The sequence below is a fragment of the Callithrix jacchus genome, chromosome X (genome assembly GCF_049354715.1).
Source record: "Callithrix jacchus isolate 240 chromosome X, calJac240_pri, whole genome shotgun sequence".
Lineage (NCBI taxonomy): Eukaryota > Metazoa > Chordata > Mammalia > Primates > Cebidae > Callithrix > Callithrix jacchus.
Genome location: NC_133524.1, coordinates 24,725,436 through 24,751,493, shown reverse-complemented (window position 1 = coordinate 24,751,493; position 26,058 = coordinate 24,725,436). Strand labels below are relative to the sequence as shown.

The 26,058-nt window shown below is 41.0% G+C and overlaps 1 protein-coding gene across 11 annotated transcripts in view; it reads left to right on the top strand.

Annotated features, from left to right (window-relative positions):
• KLHL15 (kelch like family member 15) overlaps positions 1-26,058 on the top strand; it is a 50,991-nt gene that overhangs the window by 17,703 nt on the left and 7,230 nt on the right. For all 11 annotated transcript variants that reach the window (XM_035288131.3, XM_017968652.4, XM_078362547.1 and 8 more), the window contains one exon: positions 4,564-5,275. In XM_035288131.3, the coding sequence (XP_035144022.1) occupies positions 4,571-5,275 (705 nt within the window). In that variant the 5' untranslated portion in view covers positions 4,564-4,570. The remainder of the gene's footprint in view (positions 1-4,563; positions 5,276-26,058) is intronic.

The following is a 26,058-nucleotide window of genomic DNA, read 5'->3' as shown; positions in this document are numbered from 1 at the left end:
TGAGCTCTGATTGTACCACCGCACTCCAGCCTGGGCAACAGAGTAAGACTCTGCCTCAAAGGAAAAAAAAAAAGCTGGGTGCAGTGGCATGCCTACTCAAGAGACTGAGGTAGGAGGATCACTTGAACACAGCAGTTCAAGACTGTTCTATGATCATGCCTGTGAACAGCTACTGCATTCCAGCCTGGGGAACATAGCAAGACCCTGTCTCTAAAAACTAAATAAATAATTCATTTAAACAAGACCAGACTGGTAGCTTACTTTGATCTTCAATGTGTTAGTAAAGTCCTTCTGCCAATCATTGATTACAGTGTCCAGAATATATTTTTTTCCAAATTGTAGACAGCCCTCTTGTGTTCTACCTTCCCAAGTGAATGATATAGCTTTCAATTAATGGAGTACTAATAAAAATTTGTTATTAATTTAATCTTTTACATACTTTTGTTGTCTTAGATAAGTGAACATTTAATGTGGTAGAATCAATAGGGCTTAAAGATAGGTTAGGGGACAGATGGGAGGAAAGAGACACCTCAAATATCTCTTGAAAAGATGGGGAATACTGAAAAATCTGATGTCCGGGTAGAATAAAATTAATGATTGTTGAGACATGCTGATTTTGAGATGTCAAAATGGGATCATCCCAAAATAGAGCACCTAGAAGTGTCTATCAGGGAGTTGATTCAACGTTTATATGGACTGGAGTAAGGCTAGATATCTGGACAGAGGTTATCCAGGTATTGATGAAATTAAGTAGGAACCATGGATTTAGGTGAGATCATTTAGGGAGACATAGTGTTTAGATGAGAAAAGAGGCAAGAACAGAATCCTAGGGAATACCGGTGTTTAAAGGGTAGCTCAGAAAAATGAGCCCATGAAGGAGATTGAGAAATGAGCAGGCCAGGGCTAGGAAGAGAATCAGGAGCTCAGTGTCAAGGAGCTGAGAGCGCGATGAGCTAAGCATAAGTTACGCTACAGAAGGATCCAGGGAAATAGGGACTAGGATGTAAGCTCTGAATTGGACCAATTAGAGCTTGCTGCAACCTCCGCCTCCTGGTTCAAGTGATTGTCCTGCCTCAGCCTCCTGAGAAGCTGGGACTACAGGTGCATGCCACCACACCCAGCTAATTTTTATATTTTTAGTAGAGATGGGATTTCACCATGTTGGCCAGGCTGGTCTTGAACTACTGCCTCAGATGATCCACCCTCCTTGGCCTCCCAAAGTGCTGGGATTATAGGCATGTGCCACCACACCCGGCCTTTAATTTTTATATTTTTAGTAGAGACAGGGTTTTACCATGTTGCCCAGGCTGCTCTCGATCTCTTGACCTCAAGTGGTCCACTTCAGCTTCGCAAAGTGCTGGGATTACAGGTGTGAGCCACTGTACCTGGCCCCAGGCCCCAGTGTTGAAGTCTTCATCAAATGTGGGAGAGTGATTGATCAGAAGATGTGTATGGAAGTGACAGGGTATGACAGAAAATGGATTTTTATCGAGCAAAAGGCCAGGTTTTAGGAAAAAAAACAATAGAAAGCTAAGAGAAAGAAAGCTTGAAAAGTAGGTCTGTAAGCTCTAAAAGCTTTTTTTTTTTTTTTTTTTTTTTTTGAGATGCAGTCTCTGTCACCCAGGCTGCAGTGGAGTGATTTTGGCTCACTGCAACCTCTGCGCCTCCCAGGTGGTGGTTCACGCGATTCTCCTGCCTTAGCCTTCGGAGTACCTGGGACTACAGGCGTGTGCCACCACTTCCGGCTATTTTTTTTTTTTTTTTTTAGTAGAGATGGGGTTTCACCATATTGGTCAGGCTAGTCTTAAACTCCTGACCTCGTGATCCGCCTACCTCGGCCTCCCAAAGTGCTGGGATTTACAGGCATGAGCCACCATGCTTGGCCAAAAGTTGGTTTTTTTTTTTTTTTTCTTTCCCCCAAGATGCATGGGAGTAGGGATAGAGGTTGGAGGCAGGAGGCCCAGAAGCTGTGACTTTTAGGAAAACTATGTCTCATTTAAATCAGGTTGAAGAGGGAACTTTCTATGACCAACCTGAGCATGTAGGGGAGTTTGTTTACATTGAAGTAAGGTTCCACAGGGCACAGTGGAAAAGTTAGGGAAGGAATTTAGGGATGGAAGATGGGTCATTGGGAAGGAAGATGGGAACTATGTAAGGATGAGAATGAAGAAGATAGATGGCCTGGGGGAGGTATGTGAAAAGGAGAAAATTAATTTGCTTCATAAATAGTCCAGTAGACTAAATTAATGGCCAGGCTCAGTGGCTCATGCCTGGAACCCCGGCATTTTAGGAGGCCGAGGCAGAAGGTTCACCTGAGATCAGGAGTTTGAGACCAGTAGTCCCAACTCTGGACGACAGAGCGAGACTTGTTCCCCTGCCCCCCTCCCAAAAAGTAGACCGAATTAGTTTATTCTGCTGTATTTAAGAAATCTAAGGCCCGGCGCGGTGGCTCAAGCCTGTAATCCCAGCACTTTGGGAGGCCGAGGCGGGTGGATCACAAGGTCAACAGATCGAGATCATCCTGGTCAACATGGTGAAACCCCGTCTCTACTAAAATTACAAAAAATTAGCTGGGCACGGTGGCACGTGCCTGTAATCCCAGCTACTAAGGAGGCTGAGGCAGGAGAATTGCCTGAACCCAGGAGGTGGAGATTGCGGTGAGCCAAGATCGCGCCATTGCACTCCAGCCTGGGTAACAAGAGCGAAACTCCGTCTCAAAAAAAAAAAGAAATCTAATTATAGTTCTCTGCTATTTAAGCTTCATTTCTCTGATAATGGAAAGATGTGGTTTAATTTCCTTAAAAATTATATATTTGTATTTTTAAATATATAAGCATTACATCATTATTGTTTTTTTAAGTAAGGGTAATGAGGTAATTACAAAGGAAAACCCTCTCCTGAAAACCCACTATGCAGGGACATCATTGAAATATATTTCTCTAGACTTTTTCTCATCTAACAAATATATGTGTATTTAGTTTTCAAAGATGTACTCAGTATACTGCAGTCACTTGCTTTTTTTTTTTGAGACGGAATTTCACTGTTGTTAACCAGACTGGAGTGCAATGGCACGATCTCGGCTCACCGCAACCTCCGCCTCCTGGGTTCAAGCAATTCTCCTGCCTCAGCCTCCCGAGTAGCTGGGACTACAGGCACGCACCACCATGCCCAGCTAATTTTTGTATTTTTAGTTGAGACGGGGTTTCACCTTGTTGACCAGGATGGTCTCGATCTCTTGACCTTGTGATCCACCTGCCTCGGCCTCCCAAAGTGCTGGGATTATAGGCGTGAGCCACCATGCCCAGCCCAGTCACTTGCTTTTTTTCATGTAATATCTGACAAATATTCTTTGTAAGAATTGGTAAACTATTGACATCATTTTAAATTGTTACAGCAATTTATTGTAGAACTGTACCATGTTTTAATAATTTGTTATTGGACTTTTGAATAGTTGCTAATTTTTTAATAGTAAGCCTGTATAGAAAAATCTTATATGTACAACTTGGCTATTTATTTTAATATTTCCTATAGGTAAATTTCTAGGATTTTTCAAGTATGCTTTTTAGTTTCATTTTTGTCCCTTTTTTCATAATTTAGTATTTGCCTGTGAAATCCTTTTTATGTTGCTAATTTTGGAACACGTTTAAAGTATATTTGATGAACAATATGAAATCAGTGGAATAGGCATATATTGTTTATAACAATTTACTATTGACACATATATGTGTGTGTGCGCGCACACACACACACACACACATATTTTTGAGATGGAGTCTCGCTCTGTCTCCCCGGCCTGAACTCAGTGGTGTGATCTCGGCTCACTGCAACCTCTCCTACCTGGTTCAAGCGATTCTCCTGTCTCAGCCTCCTGAGTAGCTGGGACTACAGGCGCATGCCACCACACCTGGCTAATTTTTGTATTTTTGGTAGAGATGGGGTTTCACCATATTGGTCAGGCTAGTCTTGAACTCCTGACCTCAGGTGATCCACCTGCCTCAGCCTCCCAGAGTGCTGGGATGTGAGCCACCGCGTCTGGCTGATATACATACGTATATATAGACATATATATATATGAGAGATAGGGTCTTGCTCTGTTGCCCAGGCTGGAGTGCAGTGGTGTTATCATAGCTCACTGTAGCCTCAAACTCGTGGGCTCAAGGGATTTTCCCACCTCGGCCTCCTAAGTAGCTGGGGCTACTGGCAGTGTGCCACCATGCCCAGCTACTTTTTAAAATTATTTTGTAGAAACAGGGTTTGCCATCTTGTCCAGGCTGGTCTCCAACTCCTAAGCTCAAGTGATGCTCCTGCCTTGGCTTCCCAAAGTGCTGGAGATATAGGCATGAAATGCTGATGTATTTTTAATAGATTATTTTCCTTAGGTAAGGAAGCCAAAGACGTTAATCAGCAAACTTTTAGGTTGTCTTCTCCCAAAGAACTTGTACATTTTGGACTTAGGCAGTGGAATTGAGATAATAATAAAAATTATTAAAACTCTAAGTTAATAATGTCTTCTGAATGCATGGAAGTGATTAACATTGTTGTCTTTGATTACTTTTTTCCCAGGTGATTCATGGCAGGGGACGTGGAAGGATTCTGTTCCTCCATCCATGATACCAGTGTCTCTGCTGGGTTCAGAGCACTGTATGAGGAGGGATTGCTTCTTGATGTCACTCTGGTTATTGAAGATCATCAGTTCCAGGCCCATAAAGCACTCTTGGCCACCCAGAGTGACTACTTCAGAATTATGTTTACTGCAGACATGAGGGAACGAGATCAAGACAAAATTCATTTAAAAGGTCTAACTGCTACCGGTTTCAGCCATGTCCTGCAATTTATGTACTACGGAACTATAGAACTGAGTATGAATACTGTTCATGAGATTCTTCAGGCCGCCATGTATGTTCAACTTATAGAAGTGGTGAAGTTCTGCTGCTCTTTTCTCTTAGCAAAGATCTGCCTAGAAAATTGTGCAGAAATTATGAGACTCTTAGATGATTTTGGTGTAAACATTGAGGGAGTCAGGGAGAAGTTAGACACTTTTCTACTAGACAACTTTGTTCCACTCATGTCTAGGCCTGACTTTCTGTCCTATCTGAGCTTTGAGAAGCTCATGTCTTATTTGGATAATGATCATCTAAGCAGGTTCCCAGAGATAGAGCTGTATGAGGCGGTGCAGTCTTGGCTACGGCATGATAGAAGACGCTGGAGACACACTGATACCATCATTCAGAATATCCGGTTTTGCTTGATGACCCCATCCAGCGTTTTTGAGAAGGTTAGTATGTTAGAAAGCAATAGACGGTACTCATCATTTAGTTAAGGCAGAGTATGTCTTTATAGATAAGGTTCACACACTTAGTTAGGAGCCAAGAATGAATAACTTAGAAGAATACTTTGTGTAAGAAGCCTGCTTTGTTGTGCATTAGGTTTTGTAAAATACATTTTGTGGGTGAAAGATAAACCAGGTAGGTAGTAGAATAGTTTTATTTTAAAAGTGCTTTTAAAGTTGAAGCATAATTGTTTGATCCAAAGTATTACACATTTGCTGTAGCTTTTCATTTCACAAATTGAATCTGAACTGGGTCAGGCTAGCTCCCTTTTTAAAAATAAATTCAAGTAATACATGCAGAAATTGGCATTGAGAAGAGTTCTGTATGATATACATTAATAGAGTTTCCTATTCCTCTAAAATATAGTAAGGACATACAAAATAGCTCTTGAAAATCAATAAGCTCTAATGGTGATTTTCTTCCCTACTCTTCCCTTCTGGTTTTCCCCATTTTACTGTGAATACTAACTAAATTTGACAATGAAAACATGTTACATGTCTAAAAACATCATTTTTTCATTTCTAAACAACTAGACTATAAATCCTCTATCTACATTAATCAACCATCCCTGGGCACATTTTATCATGTAAATAGTTCTCTTAAAGATAGTCTCTCTCTGAAACAGCCTTGCCCTTTTTTTGCATGTAAAGCATTTTCTTTCTTTCTTTTTTTTTGAGATGGAGTCTCCCTCTGTTGCCCAGGCTGGATGGAGTGCAGTGGCAAGATCTCAGCTCATTGTAACCTCCACCTCCTGGGTTTTCTTTTTGTCTCAGAATGTATTGCTATGACAAAAATAATTGAAACTGAAGAATATATATATTAATTATTTTTTGTTTAGTGATAATTAGCCCCACATCAATTATGTAAATCATTTGTCTGATGTTTTGATTTTTTTCTATTGTTTTTATTGTTCTCTTTCTCTGGGGAATCGTTTTTTGAGAAGGAATCTCACTCTCTCCCAGGCTGGAGTGCAATGGCATGATCTCAGCTCACTGCAGCCTCCACCTTCCGGGTTTCAGTGATTCTTCTGCCTCAGCCTCCTGAGTAGCTGGGATTATAGGCACCCACCACCACGCCTGGATACTTTCTGTGTGTTTTTAGTAGAGATGGGCTTTCACCATCTTGACCAGGCTAGTCTCAAACTCCTGACCTCAAGTCATCTGCCGGCCTCAGCCTCCCAAAGTGCTGGGATTACAGGTGTGAGCCACTGCGCCTGGCCCGTTTTATCTTTATACATTAAATGCAAATGCTTTCCCACTGCTAGAACAAAATCACTCCAGCCTCAGTCTAGATGGATGGTACTATGATATAAAAATAAGATTTTCCCTCTTGTCAGATAATATGATAGATAATTGGTAGCAGTAAGTTTTATTTGTTTGTTTTTTGAGATGAAGTCTCACTCTGTCACCCAGACTGGAGTGCAGTGGCATGATCTTGGCTTACTGCAACCTCCGCCTCCTGGACTCAAATGAATCTCATAACTTAGTCTCCCGAGTAGCTGGGATTATAGGCGTGAGCTACTATGCCTGGCCATATTAAATTATTTTAAGTGCTGAGCTGCAGAGCCTTCTTACAGTCCATTGATCAGTTCAAGACAAACAAAAGTGACAGTATCTGGAAATTAACAATACCCTATCAGGTAATTTTGCAAACTGTAGAAAACATCAGTTGTATCTACTGGTGGATTCCTTTGGCATGTATGACATAGGAGGTGGATATTACCCATTGGCCAGACATTAGGAGTTATCAAAATAAACATGTTCTTAAGGCTTCCTTCTGGAATTAATTTTTTTTTTTTTTTTTTTTGAGACGGAGTTTCGCTCTTGTTACCCAGGCTGGAGTTAAATGGCGCGATCTTGGCTCACCGCAACCTCCGCCTCCTGGGTTCAGGCAATTCTCCTGCCTCAGCCTTCTGAGTAGCTGGGATTACATGCACACGCCACCGTGCCCAGCTAATTTTTTGTATCTTTAGTAGAGACGGGGTTTCACCATGTTGACCAGGATGGTCTCGATATCTTGACCTCGTGATCCACCTGCCTCGGCCTCCCAAAGTGCTGGGATTACATGGAATTAATTTTTTAGGAAAACTTAGTAAGGACCTAGCCACGGAGAATTATTATTATTGTTTCTGTTTTTTTTTTTTTTTTTTTCTTTGAGACAGGATGTTGCTGTCACCCAGGCTGGAGTGCAGTGGCACGGTTATGGCTCACTGCAGCCTCCATCTCCTGGGCTCAAGTGATCCTCCCACGTCAGTTTCCTGAATAGGTAGGACTATAGGTATGCATAACCCCGCCTGGGTAATTAAAAATAATTTTTTTTTTAAGAAATGAGGTCTCACTACATTGCCCAGGCTGTTCTCAAGCTCCTGACCTAAAGTAATCCTCTCGGCCTGGCCTCCCACAGTGTTGAGAGGTGTGAGCCACGATGCCTGGCCTATGTCTCTCAATCAATGAGGATGTTCACAAAAAGTTGAGTAAAGAGTATGATGATTGCTTATATAGCTATCGCTTAGGTTCAATAACTGTTAATAATTGCTTTATTTGCTTCACATAGATTTTTTTCTTAGTTGAACCTTTGAAAATAAGTTATAAACAGGCTGGGTGTGGTGGCTCAAGCCTGTAATCCCAGCACTTTGGGAGGCCGAGGCAGGTGGATCACAAGGTCAAGAGATCGAGACCATCCTGGCCAACATGGTGAAACCCTGTCTCTATTAAAAATACAAAAATTAGCTGGGCGTGGTGGCGTGGGCCTGTAGTCCCAGCTACTCAGGATGCTGAGGCAGGAGAATTACTTGAACCTGGGAGGCAGAGGTTGCAGTGTGCTGAGATTGTACCACTGCACTCCAGCCTGGTGCCTGGTGACAGAGTGAGACTCTGTCTCAAAAAAAAAAAAAAAAAAAAAGAAAAGAAAATAAGTTATAAACATCAAGACACTGCCTCCCAATTACTTAACATGCTTCTCCTAAGAATGAGGACATTTTCCTACTTAAGTACAGTACTAGAATACTATTCCACCTAGGAAAATTAGGAAGACCCTAATATCATTGTCTGATCTTTCTTCATCTAGAACTGTTCTTTGCTTTTTTTTTTTTTTTTTTTTTTGAGATGGAGTTTTGGTCTTGTTGCCCAGGCTGGAGTGCAGTGGCACAATCTCAGCTTACTGCAACTTCCACCTCCCGGGGTCAAGCTGTTCTCCTGCTTCTGCCTCCTGAGTGGCTGGGATTACAGGCATGTGCCACCATGCCTGGCTAATTTTGTACTGTTAGTAGACACGGGGTTTCTCTCTGTTGGTCAGACTGGTCTTGAACTCCCAACCTCAGGTGATCCACCCACTCGGCCTCCCAAAGTGTTAGGATGCTGGGATTACAGGTGTGAGCTACCATGCCCACCCAGCCTTTCATTTTTTTTTTTTTTTTTAGAAAGACCAGACCACCAGTTGTCTCAGTGTGTCCTACATTATGAGAGTATCTGATAACTTCTTTGTGTTGCTGTTAACTTAGTTCCTCTATTCCCTTTATATTCTATTAACACATCTTTTTAGCACCATGTTTTTCAGGACAGTTACAGGAAAATGTTGAATGCCAGAAAAAAACTTAGAAAACTACTTAATCAAAGTTGTAAGTAGTTTTTATGAACTTTGTATTATGAAGAGAAATAGCTCAATTATAGTACTAAAATCAACAAGAATTTTGTTCACACTATTCTGTGTTAGGTTTCTTTTAGATTCCTAAAATCCCCTCCCTCTTTTTGATTTAGAACACTTTGATTTAATTTATTGGGATTAAAAACTAGCTAAAGTGGCAGTGACCCTAGAACTGCACTGTTCAATATGGTCACCATGTGTGGCTCTTGAACACTTGAAATGTGGCTAGTCTGAATTGAGATTTCAAAGACTAGGATGATAAAATGAATGTAAATTACCTCAATAATTTTTGTACTGGTTACATATTTTGGGTATATTGAGTTCAACAAATATATTATTAAAATCAACTTTACTTTTTTTTTTTTTGGCGGGGGAGACAGAGTCTTGCTCTGTGGCCCAGGCTAGAGTGCAATGGTGCAGTCTCAGCTCGCTGCAACCTCTGCCACCCAGGTTCAAGCCATTCTGCTGCCTTAGCCTTCTCAGTAACTGGGATTACAAGTGTCCACCACCACACCTGGCTAATTTTTTTTTTAAGAAGAGACAGGGTTTCACCATCTTGGCCAGGCTGGTCTTGAACTCCGGACCTCGTGATCCACCCGCCTCAGCCTCCCAAAGTGCTGGGATTACAGGCATGAGCCACCACACGTGGCAGTAATTTTTATATTTTTGTAGAGATGGGGTTTCACCATGTTGGCCAGGCTGGTCTCAAACTCTTGACCTTGTGATTTGCCTGCCTCAGCTTCTGAAAGTGCTAGGATTACAGGTGTGAGCCACCGCGTCCAGCCTGTTCTTTTTACTTTTTGAAATGTACTAGAAAATATAAAATTTCATCTTTGACTCATATTTGTAGCTCAGATTCTATTTTTATCACACAGCACTGCTCTAGAAGTTGAGTTGTTCATTAGAAACTGTCTGAATGTGTATACGATAAATAGGCTTTCTCACATACTTAACCCTTCTCCCGATTCCTAGCCTTTAGAAATGTTATGTAGTTAGTGTTAAATGAACTTTCACCTACCTAATGATTCTGTGGAGTGGCTGATGAAAATAACTGTTAACTGAGTATAGCATCTTTTTGTCAGGATCTTTTCTTTGGCCTCGGGAAAATAAAAAGCAACTATAAAAAGCTTGAGGAAGGAACCCATGGAGTTTTTTGTTTTTTGGTTTTTTTGAAACGGAGTCTCACTCTGTTGCCCGCATGGTACAATCTCGGCTCACTGCAACCTCTGCCTCCCAGGTTCAAGCAATTCTCCTGCCTCAGCCCCCCAGTAGCTGGGATTACAGTCACATACCACCATGCCTGGCGTTCGTTCGTTTGTTTTATTTATTTATTTATTTATTTATTTATTTTTGAAATGGAGTTTCGCTCTTGTTACCCAGGCTGGAGTGCAATGGCACGATCTCGGCTCACCGCAACCTCTGCCTCCTGGGTTCAGGCAATTCTTCTGCCTCAGCCTCCTGAGTAGCTGGGATTACAGGCATGTGCCACCGTGCCCAGCCAGTTTTTTGTATTTTTAGTAGAGATGGGGTTTCACCATGTTGACCAGGATGGTCTCGATCTCTTGACCTCGTGATCCACCTGCTTCGGCCTCCCAAAGTGTTGGGATTACAGGTGTGAGCCACCACGCCCGGCCTTATTTATTTATTTATTTATTTATGCATGCATGCATGCATGCATGCATGCATGTGACGTAGTCTTGCTCTGTCGCCCAGCCTGGAGTGCAGTAGCTGGGACTACAGGTACATGCCACCATGTCTGGCTAGTTTTTGTTTTTTTTTTTTTTGTTTTTTTTGAGACAGAGTCTTGCTCTTGTTGCCTAGGCTGGAGTGCAATGACGCGATCTTGGCTCACTGCAACCTCTGCCTCCTGGATTCAAGTGATTCTTCTGCCTCAGCCTCCCAAGTAGCTGGGTTTACAGGCACCTGCCACTATGCCCAGTGAATTTTTTGTATTTTTAGGAGAGATGGGGTTTCACCATGTTGGCCAGGCTGGTCTTGAACTCCTGACCTCGTGATTCACCCGCCTCGGCCTCCCAAAGTGCTGGGATTACAGGTGTGAGCCACCATGCCCGGGATTGATTCTTAATTCTTCCTTTGGTAGTAACAGATTTGAGCAGTGACTTAATAGTGTAGGGAAGGGGACATTCTGCCTCAACCCAAGGAAAAGCCCCAGTTTGTTCCAGGGACCCAAATCTTGTCCTCTAGCTGTTCTGAAATCTTTGGGTTTGTTCTTCTGCAGTATCTATGTAGTCCTCTACTGGATTTTCTCCTTAGGTGAAGGTAAGATTGTCTTAACTTTTTGTTTTCTTTTTTTTAGTATACTTTTTTCTTTTATAATTTTTTAAATTTTTCTGTAGATACAGGATCCACTATGTTGCCTGGGCTGGTTTGAGCTGGCCTTGAGCTGGCCTCAAGTGATCCTCCTGCCTCAGCCTCCCAAAGTGCTGGGATTATAGACGTGAGCCACCATGCCTGGCCAGATTGTGTTAATTTTTGTACTGAGTATTCTATGGGACCATCACCAAAGAGGCCAAGGCTTCCAAATTTCCTCACTGAGTTTCTTAGAGGCGGTGATACTGTACACACACACACAGACATTTATGCTAGGTCATGCACTAAGTGCTCTACTCTACATATGGGTAACATCTATATGTTTGTTATTCCTGTTTTGTAGATAAAGAAACAGGCTCAGAAAGGTTAAAAATCTTATTCCAGACCAAGTGGCACTGTCCAGACTGAAAGTGGAGGCAGCTTGCTTCCCAATCTGGGACTTTCTGTTATAGCTAATAGAATAGGGAGAAGACCCTAAGGTGCAGGAAGCATGCTGTTAACCTGGGACCCAGCCTGGGTCATTAAGAAGTTATTACAGGCCTGGCATGGTGGCTCATGCCTATAATCCCAGCACTTTGGGAGGCCGAGGCTGGTGGATCACGAGGTCAAGAGATCGAGACCATCCTGGTCAACAAAGTGAAACCCCATCTCTACTAAAAATACAAGAATTAGCTGGGCATCGTGGTGCGCCCCTGTAGTCCCAGCTACTCGGGAGGCTGAGGCAGAAGAATTGCTTGAACTCAGGAGGCAGGCAGAGGTTGCAGTGAGCCGAGATCGCACCATTGCACTCCAGCCTGGGTAACAACAGCGAAACTCCGTCTCAAAAAAAAAAAAAAAAGTTGTTACAGAGCTATGAAAATTCTAAGCTGTTTGCATTAACAAAACATAGCCTAAGGGGCAGGTTCATGTTCCAGAGTTGTAAAAATTCTAAGGTGTTTACAGGAGCAAAACATAGCTGAAGGGCCAAGCAGGTGGCTTACCCCTGTAATCCCAGCACTTTGGGAATTTTAGGCGGGAAGATCATTTGAGTCCAGGAGTTGGGGATGAGCCTAGGCAGCAACACAGGCAAACCTATCTCTCCAAAAATTTTTAACAACTAGTTGGGTGTGGTGGTGTATGCCTGGAGTCCCAGCAACTGGGCAGGTTGAGGTGGGAGGATTGCTTGAGCCTGGAAAGTTGAGGTTGCAGTGAGCTATGATTGCACCACTGCATTCCAGCCCAGACAATAAAATGAGAACCTGTCCCTCCCTCCCACCTCTCCAAAAAAAAAATAATAATAAAGGAAAACATAGCCTAGGAAATTTAATGACACTGAAAAAAAATATATATAAAGTGTGGGAAAACTTTGATATGAAAGCATATCTTGGGTTTTCACTGAATAATCAAAGAAATTGAAATTGTAAGGATCTTGTTCTTTTGACAGTTTAAGGGTTCTTGTGACTTTCATGATCTATAGTGGATTCCTAGTTTTTTAAAACTAGACTACAGTTTCAGTTTTTACTTACACAAATGTCTGTGGCATTTTTTTTCTTTTGAGATGGAGTCATGCTCTGTAGCCCAGGCTGGAGTGCAGTGGCGCAATATCGGCTCACTGTAATCTCTGCCTCCCGGGTCCCAGTTCAAGCAGTTCTCCTACCTCAGCCTCCCAAATAACTGGGATTACAGGCACGAGCCACCATGACCAGCTAATTTTTTTTTTTTTGTATTTTTTAGTAGAGACTGGGTTTCACCATGTTGGCCAGTCTGGTCTTGAACTCCTGACCTTGTGATCCACCTGCCTCAGCCTCCCAAAGTGCTGGGATTACAGATGTGAGTCACTGCGCCTGGCCTTTTTTTTTTTTTTTTTTTTTTTGAGACAGAGTATCGCTTCTGTTGCCAGGCTGGAGTGCAATGGCGCAATCTCAGCTCACTGCAATCTCTGCCTGTCAGGTTCAAGCAATTATCCTGCCTCAACCTCCTGAGTACATGGGACTACAGGCGTATGCTGCCATGCCGAGCTAATTTTTTTGTATTTTTAGTGGAGACAGGGTTTCACCATTTTGGCCAGGATGGTCTCCATCTCTTGACCTCGTGATCCGCCCACCTTGGCCTCCCAAAGTGCTGGGATTACAGGTGTGAGCCACTGTGCCCAGCCTGTGGCATATATTTTTACTAGCTCTGATGGTCTTTGCACATGTTAACAGAGATAAGGCCTGACATTTGTCATTCTGAATTTCAGTGATGTGAATATTTAAATAGTTAAAACTGCTTTCTTTGGTCTTTAGATTTTAAAAATCAATTATTGTTTTATTGAAAACATTTTATGAAGTAAATGTGTATTTGGCAAAATGCATATTATACTTGACTTTTTTTTTTCTTTTTGAAATGGAGTCTTGCTCTGTCTCCCAGGCTTGAGTGCAGTGGGATGATCTTGGCTCACTGCAACCCTTGCCTCCTGGGTTCGATTCTCCTGCCTCAGCCTCCCGAGTAGCTGGAATTACAGGCGTGTGTCACCATGCCCAACTAATTTTTGTATTTTTAGTAGAGACAGGGTTTCGCCATGTTGGCCATGCTGGTCTCAAACTCCTGACCTCAGGTGATCTGCCCACCTTGGCCTCCCAAAGTGCTTGGGTTACAGGTGCACCACACTTGGCTTATACTTGACTTTTTTGTACGTAAAATATTTTTTTAACCAAAATTATTCAGTTATTCATTAAAGTATCTGTATGTACATTGACATTTTAGTACATTGACATTTTAATATTTTTGAACCCAGGGTATCTTCAGGGTCATAAATATGCATAAGGTAAGATTCAGCATCCCAGTGATCCCCTTAGAAATGGTGTTAATATGTAAAGTACAGTATCTTCATAATTGTAAAATCTTTCAATTTCTCAAAGGGAAAGAAAAATCTATTTTAAATCCTATAAAGATAAAAAACACGCTGGTTCAGCTTTGTATTTAGGATTTTATAGTTGATTTTTCATTGATTATTAAGGAAGTAGATTATATAGGAGTGTTCTGCTTTAAATAAAGATATCATGCTTATTCCAATTTTTTTTTGTATAAACTGGCTCATGGTATTGAGACCCCCTAATATACTTTAAGAATATTCACAACTTTGAGATAATTTTGATAGCTGTTCACTATTTGGGAAAATCTAAGCATCAGTAAAAATTAATACCTCAGGTAAGCTTTTTATTTTTTTATTTTTTATTTTTTTTGAGATGGAGTCTTGCACTGTTGCCCAGGCTGGAATGCAGTGATGCAATCTTGGCTTACTGCAACCTCTGCCTCCCAGGTTCAAGCAGTTCTCCTGCTTCAGCCTCCCAAGTAGCTGGGATTACAGGTGTATACCACTACACCCGGCTGATTTTGTATTTTTAGTAGCAACTGGGTTTTACCCATGTTGGCCAGGCAGGTCTCGAACTCCTGACCTCAGATGATCTGTTCACCTCGGCCTCCCAAAGTGCTTGGATTACAGGCGTGAGCCATTATGCCTGGCCAGAAAAGCTTTTTAACACTTAAAAAAATATATATCTAATTTAAGGAGTAGAATTTATGGCTTTTTTTTTTTTTTTTTGGAGGCAGGTTTTCACTCCAAAAACCTGGACTCTAGTGATCCTCCCACCTCAGCCTCCTGAGTAGCTTGGATTACAGGTGCACACAACCATGCCTGTTAATTTTTTGTAGAATGTAGTAGCTCTTGGAACTGGTCTTCAGGAAACACTGATAATCTTCCACATATTTTCTCTATCAGCATAGTTGACCTGCATAGTATTAACAATAGCATATGACACATGAGGACATTTATTGTCCTTAATCTCATGCTTAGGTGGTATGCTGTTCTGGTTAATTGAGGTACAACCCATTTGGTAAATGAAATTGCCTGGGCAAAGCCACGTCTTTGTAAAGTGTAGGTGCTATATGCCTCTCTAGAATTCCTTCACTTAGGCATTGGAACATGTTTTGACAAATCCAGCACTTGACCAGTGCAAAATTTCTGTCCAGGAACCAAACCGTTACCTGTAGTGTTACCATCATTCAGCCAAAAACTCTTTTTGGGAAAAAAAAAAACAGTTCATTTACATCTAATGACTTCAGCTAGAGCCAGATATATCTAGAGAAGTAGAAATTTCCCTCTAACCCTCAGTTTTAGAAGTACATGAGAAATATAAGCAGTGCTGTGTTTGACAGCAACAAACTTTTTTAAAGATAGTATCCTGTATTTCAAATGTGAAATTTGATTAGAATTCCTAATAAGCTTGAGTTTTTAAAAAAGTTTTAAATCTCCTTCAGATATCATATAATACACAGCTAGAACCTGAAATTGCTCAAATTAACAATCAACTTTCTTGCCTCTTAGAGTGAAAACATAGAGATGAGCAGCTTTTCTGTTGGAAACTAGGTCAGTGGGTTAAGTGTGCTTTCTCAGTTAACTTAATGTCTTTTTCTGCATCAGACTCCTTTTTGCCAGCCCCTCCTACCCAACCCCATGGACTTGAAAGATTGTAATTAACACATGTACAGTTCTTTAAAAATCATCGGAGGTGTTTTTCTTCTTCGAAGTTTTCTGCCTTTTATGTATAGACATAGAGTGCTCTTATTTTCCACCTCTGCTTTGCATTCACTCCAGGTTCACAGGTTCCTGAAGAGTGACTATAATCTAGTTGTTGACTGCTATCAGAGCCCCGGGAAAGAGAGTATCTTGGGAGTGTATTAAGCAGAAAGGAGGAACCTGTTGAAAATTGAGTTGAAAAATTCAATCTTAACTTGCTTGTTTTCTTTTTGAATAAAATGGATGAAAACAAGCATAGGAGAATTGGAAATTAAAAAGAAAGTCATAGAACAGGGACAGCTTTGTTGACGTATAAAAGGAGAAAACCCTTTTAAGAAATTGGAAAAAAAAGTGATAAGCAGAAATTGAAAAGGATCAGAGAGCCTGGAAATGACTGGATAAAAGGTTTGAAGCAGGAAAGGAACGGGGGGAGTACTAAGAGTTTAGGCTTTAAAGTTTCGTTTTCAAATTTATTATTCAGAAAATGCGACTTGTGTAATAGGTAAGCATTGCTCATTCAAAAGTTAGTTTTAGGATGAAATCTTTTATTTGGTTTCCTGTTCTATCATAAATAGTAGGCCAGGCGTGGTGGCACACACCTGTGGTCCCAGCTACTCCAGAGGCTGAGACAGAAGAATCACATGAACCTGGGAGGTTGCAGTGAACTGAGATTGTGCCACTGCACTCCAGCCTGGTGATAGAGCAAGACTCCATCTCAAAAATAAATAAATAAAGGAAAAAAATCCCTCATAAGTTGTGAATTCTAGAACTTAATAGTACTATCTAAATATTAGTATAATAAGAAAATAAAAAGATGGTCTTAAATCTTTTTAAAAGATGCATTATTTTTTACCTTTGAGGCTTGTTAGGGTTTTTTTGTTTGTTTGTTTTCTGGTAGGGATGGCGTTTTGCCATGTTTGTCAGTGTGGTCTCAACTCCTGGCCTCAAGCCATCCTTCGCCTCAGGCTCCCAAAATGTTGGGATTACAGGCATGACCCATGGTACTTGACTGAGGCTTATTTCTTTTTCTAAAATTAAAAAAATTTTTTTGAGACTGAGTCTCACTTTATAGCTGAAACTGGAGTGCAATGGCATGATCTCGGCTCACTACAACCTCTGCCTCCTGGATTCAAGTGATTCTGCTGCCTTAGCCTCCTGAGTAGCTGGGATTATAGGCACGCACCACCATGCCCAGCTAATTTTTGTATTTTTAGTAGAGGTGGGTTTTCACCATGTTGGCCAGGCTGGTCTCGAACTCCTGAGCTCAGGTGACCCACCTGCCTCCCAAAGTGTGGGTCTACAGGCAGGAGCCACCATGCCCAACCAAAAAAAATTTTTTTAGAGACAAGGTCTTGCTTTGTCGCCCAGGCTGGAGTGCAGTGGCACCATCATAGCTCACTGCTGCCTTGAATCCCTGTGCTCCAGCAGTCCTCCCATTTCGGCCTGATGTGTAGCTGGGCCTACAGGGGTACACCACCATGCCCAGCTACTTAAGTTTCTAATAGTGTTCTATGCACTGAAATTGGAAGGAAATTACACTTTCTAAGCACATTTATTTTTAAAATATTTTTTATTCTCTAGATAGAGTTGAAGGAATAGAAAACTTTACCAAATTGTGCTTAAACTCTTAGAATCTTGCCCTGAGGGGGCCTTTCCCTTACCCCTACTTACCCTGGTCACTTTACTTCCGAAGTTCAGTTCCCTTTTGACTCTTGCCTGCTTGGAGAGGGTGGGTAAATTCTTACTACAGTTTGTCTTTATTTACCATTTGACGTTTGACTATAATTGCAGTATTACTGAAAGGATTTGTGCTTAGCATGAACTGATTTTTCATAGCTTTATCACTGATTATTAACTCAGTTCTTCAGGACAAAGGGATTAAAAGCATCTTGAACGTAGCTTTTTTTGTGATGATTTTGTTTTACGTAAATCAATATTAGCTTTAGTTCTGAGCAAGATTTTATAAATAAAGACTTCTCATACCAGGGTAGATAGCTTGCAATATAGCATCTAAAGACTGCTCCAGGCTAGAGTGCAGTGGCGAGATATCTTGGCTCATTGCAACCTTTGCCTCCTGGGTTCAAGCGATTCTCCTACCTCAGCCTCCTGAGTAGCTGGCATTACAGGTGCCCGCCACCACGCCCAGCTGATTTTTGCATTTTTTAGTAGAGACAGGAGTTCGTCATGTTGCCCAGGCTGGTCTTGAACTCCTCACCTCATGTGATCCATCTGCCTCAGCCTCCTAAAGTGCTGGAATTACAGGTGTGAGTCACTGCAACCGGCCTGATATGGATGATTTGTTTCAGCATTAAAGCACCACGATGGTAACTACTTAGGAAGATTGCATCATGGTGGGGAGGGAATGATAAAACTGACAACCAAGTGTGAATCTTGGTACCTCCTTATACTTATCATTCTAACGATTAGGTTAGCATTTTTTGGATATAGAAAGGGCCAGAGGTACCTGTTCACACAACTAACCTCTCTTTTATAGGACTGGACACCATCTTAAGTTTAGGAATTGCCCCCCGATCCCTCTGATACATAAACTAATAAAAGGTATTTTATTTGAATCAGTGTTAAGTATATTGAATATTTTAAAAATTATTTTGCTGCTGTGTGCGATGGCTCATGCTTGTAATCCCAGCACTTTGGGAGGCCAAGGCAGACAGATCACCTGAGGTCAGGAGTTCAAGACCAGCCTGGCTAACATGGTGAAACCCTGTTTCTACTAAAAATACAAAAAAATTAGCTGGGCGTGACGGCGCTTGCCTGTAATCCCAGCTACTCAGGAGGCTGAGGCAGGAGAACAGCTTGAACCTGGCAGGCAGAGGTTGCTGTGAGCTGAGATCACGCCATTGCACTCCAGCTTGGGCAACAAGAGGAAAACTCCGTTCCAAAAAAAAAATTATTTCAAAAAGTGAGACAGCTTATAGTATCTTAAATTGGCTGGCTAGGCTGGGCGCAGTGGCTCATGCCTGTAATCCCAGGATTTTGGGAGGCCAAGGTGGGCAGATCATGAGGTCAGGAGTTTGAGACCAGCCCGGCCAACGTAGTGAAACTCCATCTCTCCTAAAAATACAAAAATTACCCGGACATGGTGGCATGTGCCTGTAATCCCAGCTACTCAGGAGGCTGAGGCAGGAGAATTGCTTGAACCCTGGAGGCAGAGGTGGCGGTGAGCTGATCGAACCACTGCACTCCACCCTGGGAAACAGCGAGACTCCATCTCAAAAAAAAAAAATGGCTGGCTAAAAGCCTAAAATAATTCTAGACTGTAGTCAGTTTGAATAGATTTTTTTTGCAATTCCAGATTTTTTAATGAAATAAAGATAGTAAGCTCAAGTGGAAATGCCTATTTGAATTAGATTGCAAGTTTCATTTTAATTCTCTCAAAATTAAGGGTATATACAAATTACCTTTAAAACATAAGAGCTTGAATATCATGGATTGTGTAACATTTTGACAGTAAATGGAGAAACATGAAATTTTTGCTCAGCAGTAATAGCTAGTTATCATTTCTTCAACTTAATATACGTGTGTGTGTGTGTGTGTACGTGTATATACATATTTACAGGAACTGTATTCAAAATCATTTGTCACATTTCATTGTCAACTATATGCATATGTGCGTACAGAATTACATTAATCTAAAAGATGTTTAGAGGAAATGGCCAATTTAAATTTTCAGGCTGGTCATGGTGGCTCATGCCTGTAATTTCAGCACTTTGAGAGGCTGAGGTGGGAAGATCACTTCAGCTCAGGAGTTTAAGACCAGCCTGGGTAATATAGTGAGACCAATATCTGTTTTATTAAATAATAAATAAATTTAAAAAAGAATGTTTTTCAGACCACTGAAATCATATATATATAATTATATAATATATTCAGAATAGGACAAAATGTTTTTCATAATACAATTTCTTAAAGCATCAAAGCAAGAAAAGTGGTAATGTATTCTTTCCAAGCTTTAAAACATGACCAAAAAAAAAAAAAATGACAGCTATTTAATCCTACAAAAGGCAAAGGAAAGTTATTCAGAACATGAAAGATATGTCATTCTTTTCATACCTCTTAGAGAACACCTGATACACAGATAGTTAAACTGATATGTGAGGAATGAAGGAGGGGAGAAGTGCCTTCTCTATGGAAAGATGAGTCACGTGTTTCTTTTTGGATAGCTCCCATCATTAATGTGTTTTAAATTTTTCCATTCACATAGAAGATTTCAGCCCTATGCCTTTTGTTTCAAAGTTGAGTATATCTGTAATTGCTTTGTCCAGGGTTATCAGAGAGGCATTAATTTCCCATTTCTATAATGAAAGAAGAAACTGGTTATGCTTAATGATGTGTGGTTTTAGAGGCAAATCACAGCAGTGAATAGCTTTGGGAAAAGAGCAGGGCAGACCTAGAACTAGCCTTGGTAAAGAGAAATAAGAGATAAATTTCTTTGATGGAACAGTCAGCTGTCTCAAAAGGCGTCTTCCATTATTGGGGGCTTAGAAGTAAAACAAATTAGATAAAGATATGTAGCTTTGACTTGGACTTTAACATAGAGTTGAAGTGATTTCTCGTAAACTCTTTCGAACCCGGATTTCAAAGGAGCACAATAGAATGAATGGGGAGAGGACAGAGAGACCAGAAGATTGGGTGTAAAGTGAAAGGCTAGTAAATGACTCCAATTTGATGATATTGGCAAGCGCCTGAAGTTGGAAGGTAGAAGGAAGGAAGGCTGTTAAGGGCATTTGTCCTAGTCCTTCATGGGATGCTGGAATCCCTCTCCAGCGCTCCTGATAGACGGTCACACCTGGACTGCCTCCAGTGACAGGATGCTCACTGACTTTGGGAGCTAACAGTCCTTGACTTGGGGGAAATACATATCCGTAACGCTTTTTTTTTTTTTTTTTTTGATAGAATCTCACTCTGTCGCCCAGGTTGGAGTGCAGGTGTGTGATCTCGGCTTACTAAACCTCCACTCCTGGGTTCAAGCAGTTCTCCTGTCTCAGCCTCCCAAGTAGCTGGGATTACAGGTGCCAACCATGACGCCTGGCTCATTTTTGTATTTTTAGTAGAGACGGGGTTTCGCCGTGTTGACCAGGCTGGTCTCAAACTCCTGACCTCAGGTGATCTCCTCCCTCAGCCTCCCAAAGTGCTGGGATTACAGGCATGAGCCACCGCACCTGGCCAACCTTTTTCTTATTACAAAGCAGAGATATGGTCCTTGTAAAAAGAAAAATCCCAAGACCAACCTGTATCTAATCGAAAAAGGGCAAGTCCCCAAGAGCTCACTGGTAACCATACATTTTCTGTGTATACAGACTTTTTAAAAAAATTAATTAATTAAATTTTTTAAAGATGGGGTTTCACCATGATGGCCAGGCTGGTCTTGAACTCCTTACCTCAGGTGATCCACCCACCTCGGCCTCCCAAAGTGCTAGGATTGCAGGCGTGCCACCGTGCCCAGCCTTACATTTTTTTCCTACATATGCAGCTGACTACAAAACAGTCCGTTTTTATTTTTTGAGAATATTACACATTTTGTTCTGCAGTTTTGTCATTTAACATTTTGAATATCTGTGTTAGTGCATATGGATTAACCTCGCTCTTTTTCACAGCTGCACATGGTATATACCAGAGTTTATCCAACCAATGTCTTATTGATAGGTAATTTGAGTTATTTCCAGTTTTTGTGCTCTTACAAACAGTAATGCAATGAGCATCCATTCTTTTGACAGTTCTTACTACAGAACTTTTTCTTATATTGGTGTAAGATCCCTTTTAACTTCACTTACTGGTCTTGAAAATAGTTGCCATCTTTCTGAGTCTTCTCTTGTATTGAAACATTCCTCACCCATTTGAGCGTGTTCTCCTTTTGGATTCCTTCACTGTCTTCCAGATGTGGTCCAGTTTGTCAATGTTTAATAGTATAGTGTTACAACTGAACACTGTCTTGGTTGTGGTTTTGCCTGAATGGAGAGGGTTGGATTGTCTGTTTTCTTTCTCTTCGCTTCGCTTCGCTTTTTTTTCTTTTTTTTTTAGACAAGGTCTCTTTTGCCCAGGCTGGAGTGCAGTGGTACTGTCATGGCTCACTGCAACCTCCGCCTGGGCTCAAGCTATTCTATTCTCCCACCTCAGCCTCCCAAGTAGCTGGGAGCACGGGTGCATGCCACCACGCCTAGCTAATTTTTGTATTATTATTATTATTAATTATTATTATTATTTTAGAGACAGGATTTCGCCATGTTGCCCAGGCTGATCTCCTTAAGCACCAGGACAAATGGCCGGAGCCACTGCAGCTCCCAGCCCAGGCTGATCTCAAACTCCTGATCTCAAGTAATGTGCCCACCTTGACCTCCCAAAGTGCTGAGATTACAGGTGTCAGCCACTGCACCCAGCCAGGATTATCTGTTCTTTTAATTTAGTTTACAGTTTTGTTAGCTCCTATGGCTGCCATATCACTTCAGGTCATATTGAGGATAGTCAGTTAAAGCTTTACATTTGGAGTTCTTGGGTCCCTGGAGCACCTGATAAAAACTATGGACTTCCAGTCACCTCACCCTACCCTCCAAATGTATTAACACACAGTTATTACTGAACTTCACGTGGCTCATGAGTCCCTGGTGTTTCTCTTTTCTTTATGAGTAGACATTGTTGATTATTACTTTGCTGAAGTCATAGGTTCTCTCATTCTCTGTCAGTGCTGTTACATCATCAAAAATTCAGCAGGAAACTGGGTCAGCCTTGGCATTACCCAGTAAGTTCATGCTGCCTCCAAGTGTGGGGCGCTTTTTTGTTTTCAAGGGCTGTTTTTCAGTGACACAGGATCTACCTCAGGCTAACCAGTCTGTAGTTAGGAATCTGTCTGGCTTCTAGTCCTGTCCCATTCATCACGATTCCACACAGATTGCAGAAGGCAATTATGCAGCCTTATCTACGAAGCCTCAGGATCCCAGGACATGATTTGTGAGCTCGAATGACTTGAACTTGGTGAGAATAACTAGCTAGTTTTTCTTTTTGTTCTCAAGCGTCTTGGATTTAAGTTTCTTCTTAGTAATTGTATTTAATCCTCAGATTGGAAAGAATAAGTCATTATTAGCTGAGAATGGAAATAAAATAGGAGTAGGGTTATTTCTCTTTGTTATTTGTTAATATTATATTAACCACCCAATGGGGGTGGGGTTCACTCTTTAACATATAAAATACCATTTATTCCATATCTCTTTGTAAAGTCACGGTTCATCCTGAGGCTTTAGCCTTATTCACCATGTTCTTGTAGCTTTATTTCACTCGTTATAATACTTGCTTTTTGTGCCCAATTTTTACCATCTGTTGTAAGTGGTTTTTTAACATCTGAATTCCAGAAAACTCTCTGTGCAGCACATCAGAGTTTTTAGATACTTTCCCCTTTTCTTCCTCTTATCAGTGTATTTTGCAATTATGCAGTCAGCATTATGCTTTTGAGAGCTTCCAAGCCTTCTTGAGCTTCCTTACACAGTTTCTGATCTTGGAATTGATCCTAATTTTCCTTTGAAAAACTTGAAATCTGCCTATCCAATATGTGCAGCATTCTCCTTCCTTTGTTTCTTGATCTCCAAACAACATGGCTGCTTTCTCTAAAGCTTCCTCCCATTTGCACGTTACCAATCATGTTTCACTAGTGAGGATTAGGTCTGAAGTAACAGTTTCTCTCATTTCTCCTCTATCTTCTAAACACTAAATTTTTACACAGGCAAAAGGATGTCATCAGAGGCACTGATTAAAGCTGAGTGACACTTTCACAAATATCCCCTGGTCATTAATAATAGCTAGTAACAGCTGATAGTTTTTGCACATTGCCACATGACAGGCACCATACTGAATCCATTTCACATAATCTCACTTCTCTCCTGTAATAGGGTTATGAATGTGTTATCCCAGTAATACAGTTGTGGATATGGGCTTAAAGATAATTACCTATGTGCCCAAGACTGCCACAGCTTATGAGTGCCAAAGTCAGAAATTTCCTAAATTGGATCCTTAATCACCAGACATGGTGCTTAATTACCATGCTGGACAGGATTCTATTATTTGAAAACCTGTGTACCTCTCAGACCACTGGATGTGTACAGTAGGCACTTAAATATTTAATTTGAGGTTTGTGATTCTTGTTGATTTTTGGAGTATTGCCTTCTAGCTCCTTTAAGTAAAAGATGAGAAGATTAGGTAAGGCACACTATTAGGCAATTTATAGAAGAAATGAATGGAAAATGAATATGTGAAGAAATTCTCGTTTTTTTTTTTCTTGTTTTTTTTGCGGGGTGGGGATTCTATTGTTTCGAGACGGAGTCTTGGAGTCTCGCTGTGTCATGTAGGCTGGAGTGCAGTGGCATGATCTCGGGTCACTGCAACCCTTGCCTCTTAGGTTCAAGCAGTTCTCCTGCCTCAGCCTCCTGAGTAGCTGGGATTACAGGCGTGCACCACCACACCCAGCTAATTTTTGTATTTTTTGTAGAGACAAAGTTTTACCATGTTGCTCAGGCTGGTCTTGAACTCCTGGGCTTTTAAAATCATTTTGATGGAGAACCATTTTTTGAATGGCAAGAACTCTTTCTGTTTATAAATATGATACACAAAAGAATGCAAAACTGTTTGTGTGAGCTACCATGCCCAGCCCACTTTAACTTTTTATGTATGAAGTAAAAGTAGTAAAATAGAAGATCTTAGGTTATTCTCACCTTTTTTCCTTTATTATATTATTTGTTTTATTGAAATTACTTGTTTACTAGTATTCATCATTTGCTGTGATTTTTCCAGAGTTATTTGTGGTAGGAAGAATTGGGCTGGATGCCCAATCACTGTAATTCATACAATTGATTTTTTTATTAAGAGCAATTATGTTGTCTTTTATTTGAGAGGGGTCATTAGGCTCATTCATTGAACATGTTAAGTGTTTTAATAAATGAGTATATAATGTAAAAATTTTTCTAAAGAGTAATGGAAGCTGTGTTGTAACCTTCTGGAAATTATATGAGCTTTGAAGTAAAATTGTCCTTATTTAAGGTTCAGATCCCAGCTCTACCGGTTTTAGTTATGTAAACAATTTGGACAAATTACTTAACATTCTAAGCCTCAGTTTTCTTATCAGGAAAACAGGGATGGTTATCACACTCTCACAGGAGGAATAAATTAATGTGAGATGCACATGTAAAGCACCCAGTGCAGTAACAATGTTAGGTTTTTCTTTTCTTTTTCTTTTCCTTTTTTTCCATTGAGATGGAGTCTCACTCTGTCACCCAGGCTGGAGTGAAGTGGTGTGATCTCAACTCACTACAACTGCTGCCTCCCGAGTTCAAGCGATTCTTTTGCCTCAGTCTCCTGAGTAGCTGGGATTACAGGCGTGCATCACCATGCTCTGCTGATTTTGTAGTTTTAGTCAAGACAGGGTTTCACCGTACTGGCCAGGCTGGTTTTGAACTCCTGAACTCAGGTGATCTGCCTGCCTCAGCCTCCCAAAGTGCTAGAATTACAGGCATGAGCCACCGTGCCTGGCCAGTGTTAGTTTTCTGTCTTACGAAGTTGGACAAGGGTTTCTCAGCCTTTTTTGTGCCATTTACTGCTTTGCTAATCTGGTGAAGCTCATGGAAGGACCACTTCTCAAAATAACGATTTTAATGATAAAATGCCTGACATTACAAAGGAAATTAGTTATATTGAATACAGTTAACAAAATACTTAAAACAAATTTGTCATGCTTTTTGTTTTGAACACTGTTTTGGGCTAAGGCAAGAAATAAAGTAATGAATGTGGTAAAGAAAGAAAGGAAGGAGGAAAGGAAAAAGAGGAGAAGCAAAGGGAGGAAGCTCATAAATGTATATACCTGGTTTTGACTCCCTCCCAAGCTGTCATCCCAGATTTCCAACAGGCTCTTAGACATTTCCTCCTCAGCACCCTACCAATGAAGTTGAATGAATACCTTTCCCAAACCAGCTCATCTTCCCTGTTTTCCCTTATTGATATCACCACATTCTGTATCACCTTAAGTCTAAATGCTCAAATCACATTTGAGTCTTCATTCTTTCACCCTATTTCAAATCACTCATGGTTGTCTATAGATTTTAATCTCTATACTAATTCCTATTTTCCAAATTTAAGACCCTCTTATCCTTGTCTTATTATGATACAGGATTTTTCTGCTTGGTCTCCAACTTCCTACGTCTTCTACAAAGTTTCTCTTGAATG